This window comes from Onychomys torridus, chromosome 21, assembly GCF_903995425.1.
Source record: "Onychomys torridus chromosome 21, mOncTor1.1, whole genome shotgun sequence".
In the NCBI taxonomy this organism is placed as follows: Eukaryota; Metazoa; Chordata; class Mammalia; order Rodentia; family Cricetidae; genus Onychomys; species Onychomys torridus.
The window spans coordinates 40,882,434-40,905,103 of NC_050463.1; the positions used below are offsets into that span (position 1 = coordinate 40,882,434).

Here is a 22,670-nt window from a genome sequence, read left to right on the forward strand (position 1 = left end):
ATGGGTTCTTATATGTCTTTGAAGATGACGCTTTTGTCCAAAGGCTTTACCACATTCATTACATTCATAGGGTTTCTCTCCAGTATGTGTTGTTTTATGTCTTTGAATACTACTGGAATATACAAAGGCTTTTCCACACTGATTACATACATAGGGTTTCTCTCTAGTATGTGCTCTTCCCTGCCTTTGAAGAAAACTGTCATATGCAAAGACTTTAACACATTGAGTATATACAGAAGGTTCCTCTCCAGTATGGCTTCTTTCATGCCTGCAAGGAGAATTAGCAAATGTAAAAGCTTTACCACATTCAATACACTATTGAATCTTTACATCAGTATGAATTGATTTTGCAGTTTGGTTCAACTGTAAAGAGGAATCACATATTAAAGTTTTATCACAATGTTTACACTCATGTGTTCTCCTTCATGAAGGGTTTTTGAAAGATATCTTTGAAGATACTTATGATGGTAAGATCCTTTCTAACAAGGTTCACATTTTCAGATACTTTTTTTTCTATATGAAAATTTTTATTTCAAGAAAACTGGAAAACCTCAGAGCTTTACAATGACTGTTGCTTCATAAATTTTTCTGTAACTGTGAGTCAAACTACATTTGCTAAGTGAACTAAGACAAAGAGAAGTATTTACACAGTCCTAGTACTCATAGGGCTTTGATACAGTGTGAGTTTGTTGATGTATTAACAATGAACCTAGGAAACCAATTACTTGTATACCTGAATCAAATTCAACAAGTATACTCAACATGGATACATCTACATATCTAATTGTCCTCAGAGAGAAGTATGTTATGTCTTTCCTTATCCCTATGCTCATATGGCTTGTATCCAGAGTGACATAAGATATACCTAGTAAAGGAAGAATCACAAATAAAAAGGTTTCCACATTGTATTTACACAGTTCCTCAGACATTTGATATAGGCATTAAAGTTTCTCTCCCACAACTGCCCCTTGACTCTTGACTCTAACTGCCCCCTCACTAAACTGAGCAGTCACAACAAGTATATGTGTAAAGCTTTACTATGGGCTATAAGCTTATTGGGGGTTGGCAATATACTTATGACCTCTTCAATGTGCATCCATTTTATAATATGAGTAGTATGAAATAAATGGATTGACAATATCTCATGGTGCTAGGATTCAAATGGTGATATCTGTTAAGACATTGTTTCCTTGTCTTTTTTCTTAAAAGACTGCCTTCCAGATGAAATTCACCTACCTAAAATTGAGGAATATGGTTTTATGAGAAGTTAATAATCATCAATGCACTTTAAGCTGTGCTTATGTACACTGTTGCTTTTGTTTAAAACTGGCAGGACACATTACAGTTTCTTCAGAGGCATGTTTGTATTTGCACATGTAAATTACCTTTCATGTCTTCTAGAATTTTGATGGTGTTTTTCAATATTATGGTCTTCCCAACTGTATCCTAAAATACAGTACCAGAAAATGTATGGTATGTTATTGAAAATTGGACAAAATTTAACTTAATATCTTCAGTGAACCTTAGAACCATTCTTGAGTTATTCACCTCATTCTTCTTTCTCAATAAAACTACAGAAGAACATCACTAACCAAGGAACGGTTCTCCCCTTATTTTAAACATGAAGGAAGATTTAGTCTTACCTATAGCTGTGAGGTTACTGTAGGTCTCCAGCATCACATCTCTGTAGAGAGACTTCTGGGATGGATCCAGCAAGGTCCACTCTTCCCAAGTGAAGTCAACATGCACATCATCATAGGTCACTGCATTCTAAAATATCCCATACATGTGTACAACAGACAGCATGATATGGACAACATCATAAATGTATACATCTTTGGCAGTATAGCCATATGATTCTGGTGCTACCCACACTTATTTCCTGACATAGACATTATAATGTAATTTCCAAGTCACTTTAGATGGCATATCACCTTGCAAGAGAAATGTCTATTAACACACATGGAGAGACAAGTAAAAAGATGAACAGTACAGAGTACACATGAGAGAAATTGTATGAACAATTACTAACTACATAAAAGAAAAGTAAGATGGACAAGCTGAGTGTATTGGCTCATGCCTTTAACCCCAGCACTCAAAGGGCAGAGGCAGGTATATTTGCCTCAGACTTAAATGCCAGCCTAGTCTATGCAATTGATTCCAGGACAGTCAGAAATAAATATTAAGGTACTCACACCCATGCTAAAATCAGTCAAACAAAGAAGATAGAAAGAACTGCCAGGTGGTGGTGGCACATGCCTTTAATCCCAGAACTGGGAGGAAGAAGCAGGTGGATTTCTGTGAGTTTGAGGCCATCCTGGTCTACAGAGTGAGTTCCACAATAGCCAGAACTGTCTCACAGAGAAACCCTGAGTCAAAAAAAAAAAAAAAAAAAAAGCCGGGTGGTGGTGGCGCATGCCTTTAATCCCAGCACTCAGAAGGAAGAGGCAGGCAGATGTCTGTGAATTCGAGGCCAGCCTGGTCTCCAAAGCGAGTTCCAGGAAAGGCACAAAGCTACACAGAGAAACCCTGTCTCCAAAAACAAAACAAAACAACAACAACAAAAAAGAACTCAGAAGTTTTTACAAAGTTCCTACAACGAGTTATGCATTCACTCCAGTTCTGTACTCATCTTCCAGAAACCTAAAGTGTCCAAATTTAAACTGTAACATCAATAAAATTTTACTGAAAGACACTGCATGTGTAAACAGTTACAATTGGACAGATAAAAACATTAGCAATATAAATTTTGACCATAAATAATCAACACAGGGCTCAGTAGTAAGGACCTCTTGCTGGTCCTGCACATAGGTGGGCTCAATTGCCAGTACTTACATGGAGGAATCAAAACTATATATTACTCCAAGTTCAGGGTTTCTCAGACCATTTTTTGATCACTATGAGAACGAGGTACCCACATGGTGCATAGCCAACCATACAGGTAAAACACTCATATTCATTTAAAAAATTCAAAACAAATACAACACAGAGGAAGAAAGTCCTATACCTACAATGTAATGACTCAGAAGGTTCAGGCAGTATTAATGTCATATATATATATATATATATATATATATATATATATATATATATATATATCATCTTGGAAAACAGAATGATACTCTCTGCCAGATTTTAAATTCAACATATGAGTGAACTCAGTACAACAGCATATGTTTGACATGTTTAAAAACCAATATTCCTGGCCCATCACCCAATAATATAAAAACAAAAACAAAAACAAAAAACTAGTAATATTGATCTATTTTTAATCTCAACACTTGGGAGCCACAATCAGGGGGATCTCTGAGTTCGAGGCCAGCCTGTTGATCAGAATTACTTTCAGGACAGCCAGGGCTACACAGACAAATCTTGTCTTCAAAAATAAACAAAGGAGCAAAAAAAAAAAAAAAAAAAAAAAGAAAAGAAAGAAAGAAAAAAAGAAAAAAAACATATATATAAATTTTTTGTTTGTTTTTGTTTTTTTTTGGTTTTTCAAGACAGGGTTTTTCTGTGTAGCTTTGAGCCTTTTCTGGAACTCACTTGGTAGCCCAGGCTGGCCTCGAACTCACAGAGATCTGCCTGGCTCTGCCTCCTGAGTGCTGGGATTAAAGGTGTGCGCCACCACCACCCAGCCAAGAAAACACATTAAAACAGCAGGCTACCAAATTGACTCAGCACCGAATAGCAATGGCTTCTACTGTATCTTATGTAATTTAGGGGTAGAGATTATAATACTGGTGTAGGCATGACAGCACAAGAAGGAAGCAGGGTGATTAGTTTCAATCACAACACAGTAGATTCAAAGAACAATAAATCGGTTGAGGCTATTCCATCCCCAATGAGAAATTTCATCCAGAAAGGCTCTTCCTACAAAAGGTATCACAAGCAATCAAAAGAAAATCACCAACGAGATACACATGTTCAAATATATCATCCTGTCTGGGAAGTTTTCATTCAATCAACTACCAGTCACTTGGGTCTAATGTCACTATAGACTCATAGTCATCCACAAAGTAAAGACATTTAGTTACTTTAATGATCCTCATAGTCTGCAACAGACCCTGAGCTGTTCAAATGTCCAAAGTCTCTTCTGACACTTAAGATAAACTCTTGATAGTGACACAAAAAATCAGAAAGCAAGTCATATGTTTCCAACATAAAATGGCACAGAATACCGTTCACATTCCAAAAGAGAAATGGAGACATGGTGAGGGAAGATTGGACCAAGGCAAGAATGAAGCACAGGAGGACAAACATCAAATCCTATAGTTCTGTCTCAGATGCACGGAACTTCAGTTTCAAAGGGCTTGGATGACCCTATCCCTGCAACTTCTCAATACATCTCTCTCTCTCTCTTTGGTTATTTCCATCCACTATATGCAGCTGGGTCTCCACAGAAGATGTCTCATAGCTTAGGTATCTCAACATCTTGTGGTCTCAAAATGAAACCCAGGCTGTTGTGGAATATTATGCTAAGATGTGTTGTATTTGTTTATACTGTGGAACATTTGTTGTAATGATGCAAAGATGTGTTGCGTTCTTTTATGTTGCATTTGTTTATTAACTCTGTAAAGCTGCGATACTATGCCTGTCTGAAATATTTGACTGGTCTAATAAAGAGCTGAATGGCCAATAGCTTGGCAGGAGAGGATAGTCAGGGCTGGCAGAGAGAATAAATGGGAGGAGAAATATGGGAGGAAAAAAGGAATGAAGAGAAAGAAAAGAAGAGGACATCAGGGGCTAGCCACCCAGCTACTCCGCAAGCCAGGCAGTAAGAAGTAAAGAAAGATGTACAGACTAGAGAAAGATAAAAGCCCAGATGTAGTTGGAGAGCTTCTCTCCAGCCCCCGACAAGCCCTGCTAGTCCAACAACCCACTTATAAAATAAACACACAGACATTTATATTATTTAAACTGCTTGGCCATTAGCTCAGGCCTATTATTGTCTAGCTCTTACTCTTATATTTAGCCCATTTCTATTACTCTATACTTTGCCACGTGGCTTATGGCTTACCAGTACCTTACATCTTTCTTGTCATGGTGGCAGCTGGTGGTGTCTCCCTCCCCCAGCCTTTACTTCCCAGAATTCTCCTCCTCCTTGTCCTGTCTACCCTATCCTTCCTGGCCAATCAGCACTTTATTTATTTTAACCAATCAGAGCAACACATTTGACATACAGAACATCCCACAGCACCCAGAGGCAAAAGGTAGATGGGATAATTTAAGTTAAGCAAAACTGGCTAGAAACAAGCCATGCTAAGACTGGGCATTTATCAAAAAGAATAAGCCTCCATCTGAGTAATTTATGTGGGAGATGGATGGCAGGTGCACAAAAGAGTAAAGAGTTTAAAAACAACAACAACCATCCTCACAGCTTCATGCAATGACCTCTCACAGTCTCTTACCTAGGTTTCTGACTCTGCTAAACATTGATGCCTGCAACAATGCCTGTAACAGTAAGACTAAGAATCCATGACCTTAATTTTTGATTTTTTTTCTTGTTTCCAGGACCAGCACATGATAGGTGATTCTGCAAAATTTGACTTAATTGGGATAGACACTAACATACTTGGACCACAGGTGCAGCAGGTTTTGTATGAAGTTGCATCCTGGGACTAGAAATCACTTTGCTTACTCCTTCCATAATTAAAGGTTTAGCTGGATATGGTCTTACCCTTAGGGTACCTTACTAGGATTCCATTCCAGAGCAAGGGCCTTCTTTATAATGGTGATAAACTCCTTGAAAATTCCTGCTTGTTTCAGCACTTGACTGCTATCTGAAACTACCTTTTCATTTTCATTTATTTCTGCCCAACTTGTTGGTTTATTTTTTTTTAACTGTAGGCCTGATCAGTAATAACCAACCACCAACCAAGATTCAATGTTCTATTTAGGATTAAGACAAACTGGTACACACGTTGACATAATGTGACTTTTGTACTTAACACAAATCCACAACAATGAAGAACGTGTACAATATTTGTGAAAGAATAAGAGAATAGAGAGAAAAAGCCAAGAACAAAAGCAAAAACACATGATCAAGATTTCATCAAAAGACTTATGGAAACCCAACCAGGAAAAATGTGAACTTGAACAAAGTTACCTGTGACTGTACATCTATAGAAACTACATGAGAACAGACTGCACAACTCACAAAAGTAACTCAAAGTGACCCCTAAACTGAATATTTCTTTCTGATGCTCCAACTACTACTGATCACTCTTCCAAACAGAGAGCCCACATGCTCTAGAGCTAACTGGAAATGAAGGCGATCAGAAAGACTGACTATGCCTATCCATCCCCTCAGTCCACCTAGTGGTTTTAGGGAAACCCAGTCTGACTGACAACCACACACAAAACAATGTTGAAGAATAATGTCTGCTTCCTGCCACATGGATTATGGCACACGATGTGGAATCTGCCTTATCCACCTGCCCAACACCTTGGACACCCAAGGAACCTCTGCAGCTCAGAAATTCCTTTTGTTCCCTGGAATTGAATATCTCTGAAGCTTGCCATTGTGGCTGATGATAGAGGAAAGTTAAAAGCATTCTAATCAAGAATATCTGAAAGATGACCCCCATTACCTCCTTTCTGCTACTTTCTAAACTATTTGTAAAACTTACCAAACTGTGAAACATAATGTTAAGAATTTCTACAAACCATATCTTCATTTTTCCAATCTGCCTTCCCACTGCATACCAAAAGCAATGTGTTGACACAGGACAGTGAGAATATACACACATCTCCCATAGCCAAGCCTGCAGAGCCTCCCCATTCCTAAGGAATGCACACAAAGGGAGGCTTAGAGGAGAAGGGCCACTGCCTGGGTCAACCCATCGATCAACAGAACCAGACTGCCTCATGGTCCATCCAACTCTCAGAAGATGACAGACAGCTCAGCAAACAAGCTCCAACTGAGTGCAAGGCTATGTGCCCCCACTCACCCTGGCATGGCTTAGTCTCCCACACTGCTTCCTATAGTTACATTAGAGGAAAATGCTAGAAAAACCCCAGTCTGCCTCCCACTGGTGTTCCTGATTGCTAGGCTTGCTCAGAGTCCCTAAATAGTATTACACACCTGGGCCTCGGGACAGTGGGGACTCTCCTACTAGATGAGCAGAGATCAAATGGCTAAGGCAGCACAGGCCTTCCCAGCTCTGCCCTTCTACCCTAGCGGCAGACAGGCCTCTAGACCGGGATTTCTGTATTGTAGTTGAACTTCTTCCAATCTCTCCGAGCACTTCCAGTTCTTCTCCCAAGATATGGTGTCCCTTGTGTGTATATTCCATTCCACTGTCACTGACTAGTACAGCTCACCCTTTGCTTCTTAGCTCAGAAGACCTGCAGCCAAACATAGGTCATATTCAAACGGTAACTGTTATGGTGATATTTTATTTGTGCTGAAATGTTATTTTATTTGTATGTTAATAAATAAAGTTATGGGGGAGTCAGAGCTAATAGCAAGCCATTTAGCAGAAATCTGGCACACGCCCTTAACCATATGACAAAGTCTGTGTGTTCAAGGATATAGCCAGCATGGTGACACATGCCTTTAATCCCAGTAACAACCATAGAGACCTTGAGGTCTGTATAGACAAGCAGTGAGGAAGAAGTCATGTGGTTGGGTTTAGAACCAATGAGAAAGCAGAACAAAAAGTCAGTAAAAAAATACAGACATACAGGAAGTAGGTCTCTCTTCTCAGGGGAAGGACGGCAGCGATTGGTAAGCTACAGGCTATTCACTAGTGCTCTGACCTCTTAGACTTTGAACTCTTTATTCGGCTCTGTGTTTCTTATTTAATAAGACTATTTAGAATTACATGTACAAACCGTTGTTAAAGCACAAAGAGGCCATTAATTAGAAAACAATGAAGTGTCTATGGAAGGCTTAGAGGCAGAAAAGCGATAATGGAAATGATGTAATTATAATCCCCAAAAATTATTTCAAAAAGTCAAACTAGGCTTTATGGGCATGTGTGCTCCAGAGACTAGGGATTTGTGTTGCAGCACACCAAGTAGCAGTCACACATTTTCTCTCGGGCTGCACATCTTAATCCTGCAAAATAACAGGTCTTTTAGGAAGGGCCACATCATTGTATCCAGGTCTATTTTGCTTGAATTAGTATAACTACTGTAATTTGGTTTCAAGGTGAGCTCAGTGTTTTATCCAGATTCTTGATTCCCTTGTCTGTGGACTCAAGAAATGGCCAGTCAGGACATGTATTGATCATCTAAAATTGATTACCTCACTACTTATTTCTAATGTGAGCTACAGTCAAAGGAGGAGAGCTTTCATGCTCCTTCTTGTCCATCCCTTTCTTTTCTGACTAACCTGCTTTCCAGTTGGTCAATGAACTCAATTCTTACACAGGTCTCTCTTCATTTGCAAGTTTGCAATAAAGTCCAGAGAATTTAGAGGACACCCAATAACTGGTCTATTTTTCCTTCTCACTCAACAGTTAAGGCCCAGCCCTGAAGTAGTTCAAGGACTATCTTTCACTGGGCAGCAGGAGTAGGACTAGGTATTCAAAGCAAGGCTCAACTACATTGTGTGAGGCAACCCTAAGCTACAGGAGACATTGCTCTTAACAGAAATAGATAAGCTACAGCACTTGAGAAAAGTGGACAGAAACTCTTAATGACCTGGAAACAATGGGGAATAGGAACAAACAAGATATAGAACAGTGAATCATTTAAAGAAAAACATACTTGAAAGTTTTTCTTGAAAGCATTCATTCCTTTAACACAGGAATTGAGGCATGTACCATCTACCTTAGAGAGCTTTTCTTTATCATGAATTGGATCATGTAAGAGAAAGCAAGCATGGAGGCCTGAAGTCAGAGAAATCAACCCTTTTAGGCTGGTGCTATCATTTGGGAAGATTTAGGAAATGCTGCTGTTTTGGAGATGTGGGGTGGGGGGAAAGTTTGAGAATTTACAGCCAATCATCATCTCCAGTTCCCAGTCTTTGCTTCACACTGCAGGTTAAAGATGTGAGTCCTTAGCCTTCTCCTTTAGCTACCATGTCTGACACCTGTTGCCATGTCACTTTCATGTTGGTCCTGTAGTCCTCTGGAACCAGGAGCCAAATTATATATCAATACATTATATAAATACAACGGAACAGAATGTAATGCAAATTCATAAAGTTTTACACCTGAATTAGTTGTTTCCTGTAACTGAAGAGAATCATGAAATCTAAAAAGGTTACATTATTGTTTAACTCAACACTGTATGTGAGATAGTTCTGGAGGGAAAGTTACCCTGACTGTCAGAAATCAGGCTCTATCTACAGCTGTGAAAGGTCTCCTGGATGCCCACAGCTTGAGGAGAAATAAACCCTGAGTGTGTGTGGGGGCGGGGGGAGTCAGGCTACACCTGAAGCTGTGTTCCCACTCGGGACGGTCTCCCCGCAGGTTGTGGCAATCTTCCTGTCTCTAAGAGAGAGCCATTACAGCTCTGCTTCCCTCGACTTTGCGCGATTCTTCTAATACTGTCCCAGCAGAGGTGTGCATTGCTTCTCTGCTCAGTTCCATTAGGGAGTTTCCCGGCAGAGGCATCTGTTTCTTCTCAGCTCTGGCCCAAATTGACACTTCTGGGCTTCACACAACTAAGGGGATTCTACTGCTTCTCTGCTGGGCTCTACTAGGGAGTTTCCCAGTAGAGACTATGCTCCATGATGGCAAAAGGTCTCACACAAAACTGATTCAAGATATTTATTGGGGAGGGAGGAATCCGGAGAGTGGAAAAGGGCAGCTGCCAACTGACCAGGCACATGGCTATAGGGCTTCTTAGGGGTGGAATTTTTCCACTGAACAGATTTCCAGGGTGGGAATTGGTCTCAAACTCTGAGCTCAAACAATCTTAGAGATTGGCTGGATTTCATGTTAGGGTTGGTTGACTTTCCTGCTCAAGGATTGGTTAGTTTCATGCTACTCATATGTTTTTCTTTGGCTCTGGTTTCAGGACCAAAGTGTGTGTTCTTCACTGGTTCTGGTTTCAGTGTCAGAGTCTGTTTCTTTCACTGGCCCTTTTACCCTACACATATGGCTTCATAAATTCACAAACTTATTTTTTCCATGAGTTTGCAGGTGCAGACAATATTAAAATGGACATCATAAAGCTTGAACAGATTGTTGACACTGTAAATTTTTTTCTACAGAATAACATTGTATAACTGAATGTAAATGTGTTTACTAAACATCTAAACAAATACTTTGCATTAAGTAGAACTGGAGAGATAGCTCAGAGGTTAAGAGCAAGGGCTGTTGTTCTAGAGGTTCTGAGTTCAATGCCCAGCAACCACATGGTGGCTCACAACCATCTATAATGAGACCTGGTGCCCTCTTCTGTCCATGCAGGCACAGCACTGTATATGTAATAAATAAATAAATCTTAAAATAAAATTTTTAAAAAAAGAATTCCCCAGTATTTTTTTTCAGGTCCCCAAATACTATTGTACTATGCAAAAGCTTTAATGAATTGATTGCACACAAAAAGTTTATTACTATATAAAATACAAACTTTACAACACTGACTATATTGATCGGGTTTCTTTGCAGTATGGTTTTTTCAAATGTTTTCGAAGACTACTAGCATATACAAAGACTTTACCACACTGATTACATTCATAGGGTTTCTCTCCAGTATGGGTTATTCTATGTGCTTGCAAACTTCTCTGGGTAGAGAAGGTTTTACTACATTGATTACATTCATAAGGTTTCTCTCCAGTGTGTGTTCTTTCGTGTAATCGGAGTTTATTGTGAAATGCAAAAGCTTTACCACACTGATTACATTCATACGGTTTCTCTCCAGTATGTGTTTTTCTATGTCCTCGGAGACTACTATGCAATGCAAAGGCTTTACCACATTGATTACATTCATAAGGTTTCTCTTCAGTATGGGTTCTTCTATGTAATTGGAGACTACTCTGTGTAGAGAAGGTTTTACCACATTGATTACATTCATAGGGTTTCTCTCCAGTATGGGTTCTTATATGTAATTTGAGAATTTTCTGTGTAGAGAATGCTCTACCACACAGATTACAGTTATAGGGTTTCTCTCCAGTATGTGTTCTTTTATGAATTTGAAGACCACACTGTTGTACAAAGGCTTTACCACACTGATTACATTGATAAGGTTTTTCTCCAGTGTGTGTCTTTTTATGCATGTGGAAGTTACTGGGAAATGCAAAGGCTTTACCACAAAGATTACATTCATAAGGTTTCTCTCCAGTATGTGTTCTTTTATGCATTTGAAGATAACCCTGTTGTGTAAAGGCTTTACCACATTGATTACATTCATAGGGCTTCTCTCCAGTATGGGTTCTTCTATGTAATTGGAGATTTTTCTTTGTAGCTAATGCTTTACCACATTGATTACAGTGATAGGGTTTCTCTCCAGTATGTGTTCTTTCATGCATTTGAAGATACTCTTTTTGTCCAAAGGCTTTACCACACTGATTACATTCATAGGGTTTCTCTCCAGTATGTGTTTTTTTATGCCTTTGAAGATGACGCTTTTGTCCAAAGGCTTTACAACATTCATTACATTCATAGGGTTTCTCTCCAGTATGTGTTGTTTTATGTCTTTGAAGACTACTGGAACATACAAAGGCTTTTCCACACTGATTGCATTCATAGGGTTTCTCTCCAGTATGTGCTCTTCCATGCCTTTGAAGATGACTGTCATATGCAAAGACTTTAACACATTGAGTATATACAGAAGGTTCCTCTCCAGTATGGCTTCTTTCATGCCTGCAAGGAGAATTAGCAAATGTAAAAGCTTTACCACATTCAATACACTATTGAATCTTTACATCTGTATGAACAGAGTTTGCAGTTTGGTCCAATTGTAAAAAGGAATCCCACTTAAGGTTTTTATCACAGTGTTTGCACTCATGTTGTTCCCCAGCATGAATGGTTGTTTTGCATCTTTGAAGATACTTGTGATGGTTAGATCCTTTTTTACAAGGTTCACATTTACAGAATCTTTTTTCTTTCTCCTTTTTTTTTTTTTTTTTTGAGCTGAGGATCGAACCCAGGGCCTTGTGCATGCTAGGCAAGCACTCTACCACTAAGCTAAATCCCCAACCCAGAATCTTTTTTCTATATGAGATTTTTTTTTACTGATTTCAAGAAAACTTGAAAACCTCAGAGCTTTACAATGAATGTTTCTTCATAAATTTTTCTGTAACTGTGAATCAAACTACATTTGCTAAGTGAACTAGGACAAAGAGAAGCATTTACACAGTCCTAGTACTCATAGGGCTTTGATACAGTGTGAGTTTGTTGATGTATTAACAATGAACCTAGGAAACCAATTACTTGTATACCTGAATCAAATTCAACAAGTATACTCAACATGGATACCCCTACATATCTTCTAATTGTCCTCAGAGAGAAGTATGTTATGTCTTTCCTTATCCCTATGCTCATATGGCTTGTATCCAGAGTGTCATAAGATATACCTAGTAAAGGAAGAATCACAAATAAAAAGGTTTCCACATTGTATTTACGCAGTTCTACTTTCTGTTCCTCAGACATTTGATATAAGAATTAAGGTTTCTCCCCCACAACTGCCCCTTGACTCTTGACTCTAACTGCCCCCTCACTAAACTGAGCAGTCACAACAAGTATATGTGTAAAGCTTCCTTTACTATGGGCTATAAGCTTATTGGGGGTTGGCAATATACTTATGACCTCTTCAATGTGCATCCATTTTATAATATGAGTAGTATGAAATAAATGGATTGACAATATCTCATGGTGCTAGTATTCAAATGGTGATATCTGTTAAGACATTGTTTCCTTGTCTTTTTTCTTAAAAGACTGCCTTCCAGATGAAATTCACCTACCTAAAATTGAGGAATATGGTTTTATGAGAAGTTAATAATCATCAATGCACTTTAAGCTGTGCTTATGTACACTGTTGCTTTCGTTTAAAACTGTCAGGACACATTACAGTTTCTTCAGAGGCACATTTGTATCGGCTTGCACATGTAAATTACCTTTCATGTCTTCTAGAATTTTGATGGTGTTTTTCAATATTATGGTCTTCCCAACTGTATCCTAAAATACAGTACCAGAAAATGTATGGTATATTATTGAAAATTGGACAAAATTTAACTTAATATCAGTGAACCTCAGAACCATTCCTGAATTACTCACCTCATTCTTCTTTCTCAATAAAACTACAGAAGAACATCACTAACCAAGGAACGGTTCTCCCCTTATTTTAAACATGAAGGAAGATTTAGTCTTACCTATAGCTGTGAGGTTACTGTATGTCTCCAGCATCACATCTCTGTAGAGAGACTTCTGGGATGGATCCAGCAAGGTCCACTCTTCCCAAGTGAAGTCAACATGCACATCATCATAGGTCACTGTATTCTAAAATATCCCATACATGTGTACAACAGACAGCATGATATGGACAACATCATAAATGTATACATCTTTGGCAGTATAGCCATATGATTCTGGTGCTACTCATACTTATTTCCTGACATAGACATTATAATGTAATTTCCAAGTCACTTTAGATGGCATATCACCTTGCAAGAGAAATGTCTATTAACACACATGGAGAGACAAGTAAAAAGATGAACAGTACAGAGTACACATGAGAGAAATTGTATGAACAATTACTAACTACATAAAAGAAAAGTAAGATGGACAAGCTGAGTGTATTGGCTCATGCCTTTAACCCCAGCACTCAAAGGGCAGAGGCAGGTATATTTGCCTCAGACTTAAATGCCAGCCTAGTCTATGCAATTGATTCCAGGACAGTCAGAAATAAATATTAAGATACTCACTCCCATGCTAAAATCAGTCAAACAAAGAAGATAGAAAGAATTGCCAGGTGGTGGTGGCACATGCCTTTAATCCCAGCACTCAGGAGGAAGAGGCAGGCAGATGTCTGTGAGTTCGAGCCAGCCTGGGCTACAAAGCTAGTCAAGGACAGGCTCCAAAGCTACTGAGAAACCCTGTCTCGAAAAACAAAACAAAACAAAACAAAAACAAAACAAAAAACAAAAAGAAAAATAAGATGGACAAGCTGAGTTGAGTGTATGGTGTATTGGCTCATGTCTTTAACCCCAGCACTCGAAGGGCAGAGGCAGGTATATTTGCCTCAGACCTAAATGCCTGCCCAGTCTATGCAATCGATTCCAGGACAGGCAGAAATAAATATTAAGATACTCACTCCCATGCTAAAATCAGTCAAACAAAGAAGATAGTTAGAATTGCCAGGTGGTGGTGCACGCCTTTAAACCCAGCACTCGTGAGGCAGAGGTAGGTGGATCTCTCTGAGTTTGAGGCCAGCCTAGTCTACAGAGTGAGTTCCAGAATAGCCAGGACTGTTTCTCTACAGAGAAACCCTGAGTTGAAATAAACCAAATTAAAAAAAAAAAAAAAAAAAACTCAGTGGTTTTTACTAAATTCCTATAGAGTTATGCATTCACTCCACTTCTATACTCAGATTCCAGAAACCTGAAGTGCCCCAATTTAAACTCTAACATCTAAAAATTTTACTGAAAGACACTGCATGTTTAAACAGTTTTAACTGGACAGATGAAAACATTAGCAATATAAATGTTGATCATAAATAATCAACACAGGGCTAGAGATGGCTCAGTAGTAAAAAGCTCGTGCTGGTCTTATAAGTAGGTGTGCTCAATTGCCAGTACTTATATGGAAAATCACAACTACCCATTACTCCAAGTTCAGGGTTTCTCAGACCATCTTTTGATCACTATGAGGACTAGGTAACCATGTGGCACATAACCATGCATACAGGTAAAACACTCACATTCATTTAAAAATATCAAAATAAACACAACAGGCAGGAAGAAGTTCCTGTACCTGCATGACGTCCTAGATGTACCTAATACCTCAGATGAGTGTACACTACATCATGTTGAGAGCTGAAGCTAATTAAGACAAAGAGACGATAATAATATATGAGAAGATTTTAAAAATAAAAAAACCAATATATTAACCATATCAATCACTTAAGCATCAAAAACACAAACATTAAGATGGTAACAATTGGAAAACATAGATATGTCAAGAAATAAGGAGAAGCAAGCCTCTAAGATCAAAAAGAGAAAACTAAAAATTTCACTCCTAAGAAAGTTCCCAAAACCAACAAAAACTCAAGGAACTCATAACATAAGCAATTTTCTGAATATAAAAGTGGTAAAGTCCAACATTTCCCAGAAAATCAACAATACAATTAGGTTACAATTAAAAAATCAACAACATGGATGGGGTGCCACTGGCAAAACAAGACACAAAGACCAACAAATATATATTATGGTCCCTTAAATAAGAACAACAAGATTCTAATCAAAATCAAAATCCAAAAAAATCACTTGCCATCACTCATGCTGTACACACTCTGGTTCTCTTCTTTACCAATAACAGAAAAGGTGTTGGGTAAAGAGGGTGTTCCACAAAAATTGGAGAGATTCACTTGAAGCATTCTGATGTTTTAACTTTAAAGAAAATGGTTTTGACTACTTAAAAAAAGGATCTCATTCTCTTATAGGAAAGAGAAGGAAGTCTGTTAGGATCACTTAGATACCACTTTGTTTCCTATGACTGATGATTGCCTGTAAGTCTGCATCAGAGTAAGGAAATGAAAACTTTTTTAAATAAAATGTAAGATAACAGATTTTTGAAGAATCAGTGTATGATCTGTATTACATATCTAAGACAACTTGTTTTGCTCTAATTGCTTTTAAGTCACAGCACTTTTGAAAACAGGTTTATTGCTATTTTTTGCATGTTTGTGCATGAGAGAATGTCTTCCATATGTATACAGGTGACACACAAAAAAAAGAGGCTGTTAGATCCCTTGGATCTGAACGCGTAGATAGTTATAAGCCTCCAAACTTGAGTATTGGTATCTGAACTCAGGTCATCCCCAAAAAGAATATGTGCTGAGCCACCTGCCAAGACCCACAATACCTTTTATCCAATAAACCAAAGATCTGTCACAAATTAACAACAGTAAGAACACCAAAACCTAACTAAATAAAGAAGTAAAGAAATGATCCTTGGGAACATGATGATTCAAAATTATATTGTTGTGTATGGTAAATCTGTAGAACAAATAGAAACCAATGACAATGCCCAACAATTTAAAACAGGAAAACTGATTCCAAAACTACATGCAGAGTGGAAACACTCAGAATGTTCAATGGGATTATTTAAAAAAAAAAAATAGTACACAGATAGACATAATATGACTTCTATACTTACCACAAAGATACAACAATCAGGAATGTGTATAATATTTGTGAAAGAATAAGGAGAATGGAGAGAAAAAGCTAAGAACAAAATAGGAAAATATAGTCAACTTTTAATAAAATATCTAAAGGAAACTTAGTCAGGAAAAGTGTGATCATGAACAATGTTACCCAGCTACCTATGATTCAATGTGCATAGAAAATTAAATAAACACAGACTTCACAACTTTCAAAAATTAACTCAAAGTGACCCTTAAACTGTTGTTTCTGACCCTCCAGCTACTGATAATTCTTCCAAAGACAGTAGCCTCATGCTCTAGAGCTCTCTCTGCAAATGGAGGTGATCTCCTGCTATGGCTCTGCAGCCCCTTACGCCCCCTTGTGGTTTCAGCTAAACCCAGTCCCAGTGATGCCAAATCCCAATACAACATAGAAGAACAATTTATAATCTGCTTCCTGCCACATCCATTATGGCACAAGATGTGGATTCTGCCCTATCTACCTGCCCAACACCATGCACAACTCAGAAATCTCTGCAGATCAGAAACTCCTTTAGTCCCTTATAACTTTATTGAATCACAACATTGTGGCTGATGGTAGCAGAAAGTGAGAAGCATTCTAATCATGTATTGCTGAAAGATGATCCACATCACAACATTTCTAACAGTTTCTGAACTATTTGTAACATTTATAACACAAACCTGAAAGAGGAATGCCATATTCAAGACTTCTAAAAGCCAGACGATCAGTTTACAATCTGTCTTCCCATTAAACACCAAAAACAGTGCACTTCTGTGCACACTAGACAATGATATTACCCGAATTATATCCTTCCATGCCAGGGCTGCAGTCTCCTCCTCCCCAGGAATCTCAGACACAGGAAGGCTCAGAGGACAAAGGCCACTGCCCAGGTTACCACATGGACCAACAGAACCACAGTCTTGCTCATGGTCCATCCAAAACCCAGCAGAAATGACAGCACAGCAGACCTGCTGTGACTATCCCACACTCACCATGGCATGGCTTGTGGTCTTCCTGGCAACTCCTTACAGAGGAAGCAGAGGAGAATCCCAAAAAGTACCTGGAAGCCACCTGCTGCTGGTACTTCTGATTGAGAAGACTCTCCATTGGCTAAGGGCCACCCAGCTGGGCCTCATAATATTAACAGCTTCCCTACTGGGTGATCTTAGATCAAATGACTCAGACAGCACCCTCTCTGCCCTTCCAGCCCAGCAGCCAGGGCCCTAGTCTAGAAAGTTTGTATTTTAGTAGACATTCTTCCACTCTCCAGAGCACCTCCTGTTCCTCATCCAAAGCACAGGGTCCTTTGCGTGCATATTCCATTACACACTCAATGTCTAGTACAACCAACCTATTGCCTCATAGCTGGGAAACATTGAAGCCAAACACAGGTCACATTCACACAGTACATGTTTTACTGTGTAACTGCTGTTAAAGAAAAACAGGCTATGAATTAGAAAACAATGAGGGGTCATGGTAGGGCTTGTTGGCAGGAAAGAGAGTGTGGATATGATGTAGTGATAATCTCAAAAAATTAGTTGGAAAGCTGAAACAGGCTTTGTGCACATGCTCCAGACACTAGGGATTTGTTTTAGAGCACATCAAAGATTTCTCACACCTCTTGTCTCAGGATGAATATCTTAAACTAGAAAATTAACAGTCCTGTTAGGCAGGGCCACAACATTTTACACAGATCTTCTATTTTGGTTGAACTATAACTATAGCCATTTGCTTTCATGATAAGGTCAGTCCTTTATGCAGATTCTAGATTGCCCTGGTCTGCGGAACCCAAGAAATGGCCAATCAGACATTATGGAGTATCTAGAATCGATGACTTAATTCCACATTGCTCATCTCAACTACTGTTGAAGAAGGAAAGCTCTTGACTACTGTTGAAGAAGGAAAGCTCTCAACTGTGTCCTGTCTCTCCCTTTCTGCACTGTGACTCTACCAACTTCAAGGCTGGTTTATGAACTCAGTTCTTGCACAGGTCCCACTTCGTTTATGAGTCCCCTCTAAAAGCCAGAGATATGGGAGGTCACTCATTAACTAGTCTATTTTTCCTTCTCACTGCAGTCAAGGCCCAGAATGGAAGGAGCTGTGACACTGTCTTCCCAGCACTGGGCAGCAGAGGCAGGATTAGGTGTTCAAAGCAATTCTCAATAACATAGCATGAGGCAAGCCTGGGCTAGATAGGAGACATTGCTCTACACAGAAATAAATAATCATCAGCCCTTGAAAAAAAGGGATGAAATTAAACTTTAGGCCTTGAAACAGTGGGGAACAGAAATCAATAGAGAATAAGAGCAGTAATGTACTTGAAGAAAATATTTTAAAAATTTTAACATTTAACATTAAAACATTAAGAGATATATAAAATGATAAAAATAATGTATTTTTATGATTAAAAAACCCTTAACTATATTGACTTTGAAGAAGAGTAGGCCTTCTCCTAGTAGAGGGAATATCATTAATAATTGATAGATTGGTCCTGTCCATATGCACATGTTGGCTGCTGAGATCTGTTGTCTGACACACAGTTACAGTCAATGGCCTGTTTCTCAAACCTCTGAGCTGACATAATTGTGTCTAGCAGAACTGACTATATCTGCATAGGAGAGTTGCCTAATTGCAAATTCAATATTCATTGGCTCAAGATAACCTTCCCAAACTGTACACCTACACAGTCTGGTCTGTGTTCATTCACATGAGATGGATTAAAAATCATGCTGGGATTTAACAAAATCACTCCCACTCCACAATCAGGTCCTTTTTCATAATGGTGACTGCAGCAGCTGATTGCCTAACCTGTTTCCCCTGAGGTGTACCCAAGAACCTATTCCTCCTATTTGGTCTGAAGACAGAAGCAATGTTCCACATGTGGATCCTTCTCCTGTGACTGCATTGGATGGTCCACTACATGACTCAAATGGATAATTTTAAAACTCTGGGCAGGTACAGTCATTTCATTTAAGACAGCAAGGTCATTGCCCTGGAAATCAACAGACTGGAATCAAGGCCACCTGAGTCAACATAAGAGAGCTTGTCTCAGAAACACTTTTCCAACAGGATGGAAATGCAGCTGTTGTAGAATTAACATGCCTTCCTAAGAGCAAATCACTCCACATACTTAGGAGAATAATAAAGAAAAATCTCTTTAACGATAGTATGCCTCCATCTCTGGCTAATGCTCAAAGAGGAAACAGCCTAGACATATACTGCACTCCACATACGCTGTCATCCTCAAGTGTCTTTTAGGTTCATGTTCAACTTTGAACAATCTAAACAGAGACAGGCAACTTGTAAAAGTCTAGCTCCTTAGACAGATGGGGGAGTTACACGGCAAAGATGTTCCCAGAATTATTTCTTAAGTACACCAGTGACTTGAAACAGCAGAACCTTCTTCAGTGACAGTGTCCTGAGGTGGAGGTGCCAGGGAAGAGAAAGAGGAAAAATAGAAGGTAGACAGATAAAAGTTGTGGTGGGGCGGTCCTGCACAAGCTATGTCTTTGTGTTTTTTGTTTTGTTTTTGTTTGTTTGTTTTTTGTTTTGTTTTGTTTTTTTCCAGAGCTGAGTACCGAACCCAGGGACTTACACTTGCTAGGCAAGCGCTCTACCACTGAGCTAAATCCCCAACCCCACAAGCTATGTCTTATGCCAAGTAAGCTTCTTTAGAAGAATAGTATCATTCTGTATCCTGCTTCCAGAAGGGAAATGGAAGGCAAAGGGGAAACATCTATGAAGTCAGCAGAAACTATAATAAATACAATGGGTCAAACTCAGGGAAAGGCTAATCAGACAATGCTGCATAAGGGGAACACAGGGAATCTCAAGAACATTACTGACTAAGCCCACAGTTGTCTTGGGGCTGATAACCATAGCTCCATGTAGATAAAAGGAAGTGTTGGGCTCTCAGGATCTGAAGCAATGCCTCCACAAAGGTCATGGGCCCACACCATTACCAGCTCTTCCAAGCACATCCCTGGTTTTAGAGAAGCAGCTCTGTTTTACTGTGAATGTATCAGGATCCTAGGGAAAGCTCTCAAGGCCTTGGCCCCAGGCCATAACTAGCTCTCCCAAGAATGTTTCTCCTCTCTACCTGAATGCCTAAAGGAAAGCCTTGCTTGATCAGATAAATAACAGTGCTTTATATTTCAAATAGTTGCCACCTGGTGTCCAATCTCACATCTGGCAGAACTATGCTTATCTCTGGAAGAAAACTGGAACTTTATGACACACCATTCCTTAAGGTTGGCTGAGACTCTGTAATGCCTCCTTGAGCAGCTTGTTAGAGGACTGTTCTTTTTTTTTTTTTTTTGGTTTTTTTGAGACAGGGTTTCTCTGTGTAACTTTGCGCATTTTCCTGGAACTCACTTGGGAGCCCAGGGTGAACTCGAACTCATAGAGATCAGCCTGGCTCTGCCTCCCCGAGTCCTGGGATTAAAGGCGTGCACCAGCACCGCCTGGTTGAGGACTGTACTTTGATACAGGCATGGGCCCAAGTGGTTGTGCTTTGGAGCCATCTATCCTGGTGAACAAATGTGTATCCTACCATCTTAATCTCTAACTAGCCTGGTTAGCATACTACTTATCTTTGGGGTGTTTCAGAGGCAGTCCTCCCTCAGCAAAATTCTACTTTGAGTAATTACGACCTCCTAAACTTTGGTAAATGCTTTATATCACCAATTAATTCTACTCGTCTACATGACAGCTTACTACTGCAGTGCTACCCGACACTTGAGATGCCTTTTATGACTTCTGCAATAACAACTAACTAGAAATCGATCTTACACATAAAGGGGAAAATGCAAAGTGCTGAATGTCTAGGAGCTACTGGAAAACCTATGCCTCATTGAGTTTGGCAACCTGCTTTCCAGGAATGTACCAAAAGCATGTTGAAGTTGACTACAATGATCTTTCTACACACAGCTCCAGCACGCAGAGCAAAGTTATTCAGGCCTGCCTCTGGGACCAGGGTGTTGTAAGAACCTCATGGGAACTCACAGGACAGAGAATGCGGCTGCAGGTTTCCACCCAGACCGCCAAACCGGCTTCCGCAACCTCCGCATCTGCTCCTCCCCCATCTGGAGACAGCAGTATCCAGCTCACCAGGTCACAGTTTCCCATGCTGTCTGCTCAGCTCCCCACAGCAGCACTCCCAGCACGGCACACAACACCAATCCCGCCAGCTCCTCTTCAAAGCAAAGCCTGAAGCCGGGTCCCGGAAGCGCCCAGCACCACTTATGACTGGCAGGTCGCCTGGAGGGCCTGATTGGCTAGTGAATTCTGAGTGACCAGAGCACCTCCCATAGGGTTACCCTGTGCTTAAAGACACAGTACCATGATGCCTTACCCTCCCTTCCACCTCAGAAAAATACCTTTTCTAAATCAGCAGACATATGCATTTCAGTAGCACTTGCTCCTGTTTGTAATAGCAGACCCTGCCATCTTCCTGCTCTCCACCGGCACTTCCCCTTCTTCCTCCTGGACACAATGTGACTAGCTAGATTGTACAGCCCTCTATACTATGTGGGTGGAGTGACTCCCTATCACACAGGTGGAAGGGACCCTGGAATATTAACGACTAAAGAGTGATTTAAGGTCAGGCAGTGGTGGCACATGCCTTTAATCCCAGCACTCAGGAGGCAGAGGCAGGCTGATCTTTGTGAGTTCCAGACCTGAGATCCAGGAGAGGTGCAAAGCTACACAGAGAAACCCTGTTTCCAAAAACCAAAAAATAAATAAATAAATAAAAATAAAATAAAAGAGTGATTTAAGGACACAAAAGGAGATGTTTATTCTGTGGCTTCACACTGGGGTTAGGTGAACTGAAGGTATTTTTTTTTTTTTAACCTGGTTGTCTCAGGGACTTCAGAGAAACAGAAAAGCAGGAACTAGATCATAAACAAGATAACCAATCTTTTTCCCATCAGAAGGCTGGATGATGGCTCCATTAATTAAGGAGTTTTATTCCTGAAATTCAGAGCAAACTGGGGCCAAATGAGTAACAATAAAAAAGAGTAGTCTTCATGTTGAATACTTAGAGAATAATGGAGCCAGGAAGAATGTCTTTATGAGCACTATTATTAACCAGCACATCTTCCTCAGTGGGCAGGTAAAAAAAAAAAAAAAGCTGCATTATTCAAGGTTCTCTAAATGAACATGACTAGTAGAATGAATCTCTGCATGTATGTATGAAAGCAAATTATTAGACTGTCTCACAAGCCGTGGCCCAGCTACTCCAACAGTGGCTGTCTATCAATGGAAATTTGAAGAATCCAGTAGTTGTTCAGTCCCTTTGACTGGCTGTCTCAGCTGATATTCAGTATACAATAAAATTACCAAAAAGTAGGTTCTAGTGCTAGTTATGAAATGAACTTGATAGCCA

General features: G+C 39.6%; 2 protein-coding genes across 2 annotated transcripts; both read right to left on the bottom strand.

Annotated features, from left to right (window-relative positions):
- Positions 1-780: 780 nt before the first annotated feature.
- Positions 781-6,677, bottom strand: LOC118571509 (zinc finger protein 431-like). The gene is made up of 4 exons (XM_036170524.1): positions 6,630-6,677; positions 1,644-1,770; positions 1,386-1,446; positions 781-865 (listed from the first exon to the last, which is right to left on the bottom strand). Exons 1-4 carry the CDS (start codon positions 6,675-6,677, stop codon positions 781-783), a joined length of 321 nt encoding a protein of 106 aa, XP_036026417.1.
- A 3,799-nt stretch (positions 6,678-10,476) lies between these two features.
- On the bottom strand, positions 10,477-21,485 carry LOC118571738 (zinc finger protein 709-like). Its single transcript, XM_036170980.1, has 4 exons — positions 21,392-21,485; positions 13,271-13,397; positions 13,016-13,076; positions 10,477-11,762 (listed from the first exon to the last, which is right to left on the bottom strand). Exons 1-4 carry the CDS (start codon positions 21,407-21,409, stop codon positions 10,544-10,546), a joined length of 1,425 nt encoding a protein of 474 aa, XP_036026873.1. The 5' UTR covers positions 21,410-21,485; the 3' UTR covers positions 10,477-10,543.
- Between the last annotated feature and the right edge of the window lie 1,185 nt (positions 21,486-22,670).

What these genes read in the sequence shown, in the direction of transcription:
- LOC118571509 (XM_036170524.1), bottom strand. Translation starts at nt 6,677, where the DNA reads ATGAAGATATGGTTTGTAGAAATTCTTAACATTATGTTTCACAGTTTG. An exon ending in ACATTATGTTTCACAGTTTG is followed by an intron (nt 1,771 to 6,629) that starts GTAAGTTTTACA and finishes GGGATATTTTAG; the next exon opens with AATGCAGTGACCTATGATGA. An exon ending in AATTCTAGAAGACATGAAAG is followed by an intron (nt 866 to 1,385) that starts GTAATTTACATG and finishes TTCCTTTACTAG; the next exon opens with GTATATCTTATGTCACTCTG.
- LOC118571738 (XM_036170980.1), bottom strand. An exon ending in CAGTAACCTCACAGCTATAG is followed by an intron (nt 13,077 to 13,270) that starts GTAAGACTAAAT and finishes ACTGTATTTTAG; the next exon opens with GATACAGTTGGGAAGACCAT. An exon ending in AATTCTAGAAGACATGAAAG is followed by an intron (nt 11,763 to 13,015) that starts GTAATTTACATG and finishes TTCTCCTTGCAG; the next exon opens with GCATGAAAGAAGCCATACTG.